Source organism: Erythrolamprus reginae, chromosome 2 (assembly GCF_031021105.1).
Source record: "Erythrolamprus reginae isolate rEryReg1 chromosome 2, rEryReg1.hap1, whole genome shotgun sequence".
Lineage (NCBI taxonomy): Eukaryota > Metazoa > Chordata > Lepidosauria > Squamata > Dipsadidae > Erythrolamprus > Erythrolamprus reginae.
This window is the reverse complement of record NC_091951.1, coordinates 203,031,067-203,036,681: the sequence shown is the minus strand read 5'-3', so window position 1 is coordinate 203,036,681 and position 5,615 is coordinate 203,031,067. Positions and strand designations below refer to the sequence as shown.

General features: G+C 39.3%; 1 protein-coding gene across 3 annotated transcripts in view; it reads left to right on the top strand.

Moving 5' to 3' along the window:
• Positions 1–2,796, top strand: part of PLXNB3 (plexin B3) — a 100,630-nt gene extending 97,834 nt beyond the window's left edge. For all 3 annotated transcript variants that reach the window (XM_070741350.1, XM_070741351.1, XM_070741349.1), the window contains exons 32-34: positions 585–660; positions 1,376–1,450; positions 1,957–2,796. In XM_070741350.1, the coding sequence (XP_070597451.1) occupies positions 585–660; positions 1,376–1,450; positions 1,957–2,061 (256 nt within the window). In that variant the 3' untranslated portion in view covers positions 2,062–2,796. The remainder of the gene's footprint in view (positions 1–584; positions 661–1,375; positions 1,451–1,956) is intronic.
• The last annotated feature ends 2,819 nt before the right edge of the window (positions 2,797–5,615 follow it).

Genomic DNA, 5,615 nt, shown 5'->3' with positions numbered 1-5,615 from the left:
GGATTCCCATAGAAGAAATTATAATTCCTGGGTATAATTGAGGTCTAAACCCTTTTTACTTGAGCACTCCTTGTGCCAATGGAAACTGGCATGTGGAATGTACCAGGTCAATTTAATTAATGGCTCTTCAACTGTTTTATTTATGTTTCACAAAAGCTTTTTAATTCAAAGATCCTGCTCAGCAGGGAAAAAAATATCTTAACGTATCTAGCTAGTGACATTGAGTCTGGGTAGCTACTAACAATGATGGGAAACATGTGACTTTCCTTGTGTTATTGAACTATACTCTCTGACAAACCTAGCTAGCAAGATTTTGATATATTAGGAAAGGTAGTTCAACTCCATTTAGACTAGTGTATTTTAAACTTGGCAACTTCAAGATGTGTGGATTTCAACTCCAAGAATTCTGAATCACCACGCTGGCTGGGGAATTTCAAGAGTTGAAGTCTTAAAAGTTGCAAAGTTTGAAAAACAGTGATTTAGATAGAATAAATGATCTGAAGCACTTAGCCGAAGAGCTAGTTTTCACTAAGTATTCTTTAGTCCATTTATAAATGTTTGCCTTCCCTCCCAAACCTAATCAGGTATTATGCAGATATTCAACAGACTGTTCCTGCCAGCTACCAAGAGATGAATTCAGCCCTGACTGAACTTTCAGGGGTAAGAAGTAAATGCCAACATCCCCTTGTTCATTATTGAGAACCAAAGTAGTATATTTTTTTTAAAGAAAATCTTGTCAGCTTCACAAACTAGATATGGAAAAGTAATCAGGAAGATTCAGTTTCCAAGTATGCTTCATGGTTGTTTTTTCTGTAATCTTACACTAGTTCTTTGAAATATTTGTATATTACAAGGATTACTTTGAATACATTGGGTGTCTCTGCCTACACACCTCTTATATTTGATGCAACCCAACAAAGATTTATTTTAAAAACACAGCTTCTTCTTTAGTTTGGCAGTGGAGACTGCTTGGAACCATATCCTGTTCCATATTAAATGGCAGCACGGAGAAATATGAGTTGACTAAAAATACAACAATTTAGGCATGTGCCATGTGGAATGGGTTTTATTTGAAAGGAGATCACATTAGTTCTGAATAGGGTTTCCCAAAATGGAAACAGCCTACCAGCACACGACAAACAAAGCATTTCTTGGATGGTTCTTGAATTGAGAATGCTGTGATTTGTGTTCGCTTCCCTGGTCTGCTGGAGGACAGAAATAATTTGTAGAATTATTATAAATACAGATGGCAAGTGTAGCCAAGTAATTGGACAATTGAACGTATATAAATACATGCATAAAATAATGGTGATTTGCCTGCACTGTGAAAAAGTGATTGACAAAATTAATACTACTTTTTATCTTGTCTTGGCAGAAATATTCCTCTGATCTCAATTGCTTAGTGGCTCTGCAAGAACTTTACAACTATATTAACAAATACTATGACCAGGTATAGTAACATATTTATTGGAACTTAGTCGAGGGGAATGGGGAGACATTACAGGTAGCTCTCGACTTACAACGGTTCACTTAGTGACCATTCAAAGTTACAACCTCACTGAAAAAATTGACTTATGACCAATTTCTTCACATACAACCATTGTAGCAACCCCATGGTCACATGCTTAAAATTAGGATGCTGGGCAACTGGTTCATATTTATGACATTTGCAATGTTCCGAGGTCATGCAATCACCATTTGAGATCTTTTGACAAGCAAGATCAATGAGAAAGCCAGATTCACTTCACAACCCTGTTACTAATTTAACAATTGAAGTGATTCACTTAGTGATTCACTTAGCAACAGAAATTTTGGGCTCAATCGTGGTCATAAGTTGAGGACTATCTGCAGTTACTGTTGGTGATGGTGGAGATGAACGCAGAAAAGGTAGCAGAGGTTTTCTGAACAGAATGAGCAGGAATTTAATTGTTTTTTGTCGGTATGTGTTTTCTGCAGATAATCAGTGCATTAGAAGAAGATCCAATGGGGCAAAAGATGCAGCTAGCATATCGATTGCAACAGATTGCAGCGCTTGTAGAGAACAAAGTGACTGACTTGTAACAATCCTAAATCAGCTGTCCACCCAGGTCCAACACCACTAACTAGAAACCTAAGCATATTTACTAAGAAGTATATCTTCCCATGTTCTGTGATTGCTGAAGGAGGGCAAATAGACCTATCGTGAAAATTCTCCACTCTCCATTGATCAGCAACATTTCCAGGTGCCAGAAGAGCATTGCACAATCTCCCTCACAGGCATCTAAATTTTAAATGGCCAACACCACTCCTTCCCTCTTTCCACCACCCCCAGTGCCTTAACTGCATGGATGCTATAAGGCTCTTTTGCACTTGGTGCTCATTTTGTCTTTTATATAAAAAAAATCTAACTGCAAAGGGAGTAATCCCTGTTTGGAACACTGGCTTTGTAAATATAAATGGTGTATTTATTTTGGATACCCTACAAGAAGGGTGTCAACTTACAGTGTCCCCCTTTTGAGCAATGCGTGTTAATGGGCCATTCTGTGCTACCCACTTCAGATTGGGGATTGGGGGACTTTTATCCCTTCCAGACCTCATTTCCTAGCTTATAATGCACTAATATTGCAATTGGTGATAATACCATGTTTTTAAAGAAATAATTTGTATAAAATCTATACTCTTAATTGGTCTTTATTTTAACTCTTCCTATCTATTGTCCTCTCCTCCCAATTTTATGTATATATGGGAATCTTCTACTCTGGGATTGTATTTATTTTAATGACATTTTGAAGAATTAAAAAAAACTTTTCAGAAAAATACTGTTGTCTGATTTACTTACAGATTCTAAGATGGGGTTTAAAATCTGCAGTTATAAGATTGAATGCAGAGTTATTATATTCCATAATCTTTAATGTGGCAAAGCAGAAAATTATGAAATGCATAGGAATTAATAAGTTTAAGAATATTTGTTTATTTTTTTACTAATATTCTTTCTTGCACTTTTTCTAGATGTAAAGGCAGAGGTGGGCTGCTGCTGGAACACCTAACTGCATGCAACTCCGCGGCGCTGGTGCATGAATGCAGGATCGAGCACAATTTTGCTTCCCGCACCTGTGCGGGACGCAAAATCTCACACAGGGACGCACCTGCGGGCGTGTTTCGGCTAGGTTTTATGCTTCCCCGCATGCAGCGAAGCAAAAAACCTCACCAAAACATGCACACACGGACGTTCCTGTGCGAGTTTGCTACCTGCACAGGTGCAGGATGCATAATTGTGCTTGATCCCACACTCGCATTCCAGCCCAGAGCTGCGCACACTTAGGTGTTCCGGCAGCAGCCCACCTATGTGTAAAGGATAGTCTATACTTTCTAAAATTACTTTCTAAAATTGCAACTATATTGTTTTCTAATTCTTGATAATAAAAACTGATCATCCTCAATTTCATATTGAAATCATTGGAATCCCAAGAATCCTGAAGTAGGCTTTGTCTACTTCAGGATTTGTCAGTTATATATATAACTTCAATGTTATTTTATTTGCCTGAATTCATGGGACAAGAAGTTGCAGGCGCAGTGAACCTAATTCAAAGGGAAGTGGTAGGTTTCTTTTTGTTGGAAATGTTAAGGAGAGGTTGGTTCTTCATTGGTCAGGGATGTTTTAAACTGAAAAACTAGAAGGTAGAGTAGAGAGTTGAGCTCAAAGTCCTAAAGAGTCCCTCCAAATTTTATCATTCTATAATGGTGATTAATGATAGTGATTAAGATGGAAGGCAAGAGCTTTGGTCAGGGAGAGCAAACAGTTAATAGCTGAGCAAACCTAGATCTCTATCTAACTCTATTCTACATGAAACATTATTTCTTTAAAAAGTTGAAGGCAGTCATTTATGCTTATTGATCATGGGTGTTTATTATTCCACTGAAGAGGGATGGGTCTATTTTGGGCAGGCAATCAGGATCATATTTGATAATTTGGCAGAACATTATTCCTAAATAAGATGTTTGATGCCTGTCATGATTATGATTTTTGAGAAAACTACAAGGACTAGGACTAGGATGTATTAGTATACATGTACATATACATCAAGGCAGCAAAAAAGCAGATAAATCATTATCAACAATCACTGGCAATGGTCATAAGCTATGACTATTAGGCTAGCTTGGGAAGTACATGCATATTCATACAATTTCAAGCATGTTAATTTGCCTACTATAGACAAATTTGGAGACACTGCAAGTATTTCCCCAAAGAGAATGCCCACTCCTATTAGTGATGAAACATTCTTAAAGAGCAAACAGTATAAGATAAAGATGTTACAAAGTTGGGCATGACTTCATATACAGTGGTGCCTCTACTTAAGAACTTAATTCATTCCGTGACCAGGTTCTTAAGTAGAAGCATTCTTAAGTAGAAGCAATTTTTCCCATAGGAAGCAAATAATGCATGCAAACCTATTAAGAAAGAAATAAAAGCTCGGAATTTGGGTGGGAGGAGGAGGAAGAGGAGGAGGAGGAGAGTCGCTGCCGAAGAAAGAAGGTGAGGTGAGGGGAATAAAAAAAATCCAAAACTTTTCAGGCTTAAAAAAAAGAGGGACTCAGGCAGTGAGGAGCACGTACCTCCAATACACGCGGCGCGGGGCTGCCTCCCACACACTGCCTCCCATACACTGACTGCTGCTGCTGCTGCTACTTGCTACCTCTTCCTTCCCATGCTGAAGGGCTCCCCTCGCCTCTTGCTCGCTCACTTTGTAGCCAGCGCCTTTCCTTTGCTGTGGTGACTCCTCGGCTGCCCAGAGCGAATGGATCGTTTCTTTTCTCTGGGCGCTGGCAGAGGTTTATTTCCTGTCCAAGCGCCCAGAGAAAGGAAAATGCTTTGTTCGCTCTGGACTACCAAAGCCTCAAGTGCCACCAAAAGGCTCCTCTGGCAGCCCAGATGGCCGGGATAAAATGGGAAATTGCAGGAAACTGGCCAGGCGTTCATGCCGCTCTCAAATTTCCTGGGAAATTTTTCCGGGCTTGGGTTCTTAAGCAAAAAATTGTTCTTAAGTAGAGGCAAAAAAATCTTAAACACCTGGTTCTTATCTAGAAAAGTTCTTAAGTAGAGGCGTTCTTAAGTAGAGGTACCACTGTATTTTCTTCTGGGGTTATTCAACCTTTTAGTCTTATCCCAAGCCTAAGAACTGCGCAGTTGTCTTCCAGTTGTGTATTAAGGAAACCCAACTTCATCTGTTTTTGGAGCCCAAACAAGATCAGCTGGGGGCAGTATGTAAAAAAAAGCAAGCAAGGTATAAAGGTCCATTTCTTGTAGCAGATGTGTCGTGCAGAAGGATAATGCATCTGTTAATGAAGTTGGGATTTATTTCAGTGATTGATTTGTAATAAAGCAGTCCTTAGGTGATTTTGTGACGTCGAGCTGTCCACACGACCACAGACCTATTTGCCTTGAAACAGAGATGAAAACCGCTCCCTATAGTTGGCAACGACTAGTGGAGTAAAATCTGTTGGGACACCTTTTAGCTGATCCAAGCCCTACTACGAATATGTGCCTTTGTGTCAACGTCAACTCTAAGTGAATATTACATAGATTGAGTTCTTTAGAATGGTCTGTCCCCAGCCTGGTCCTTCAGTGCCTCTATCTA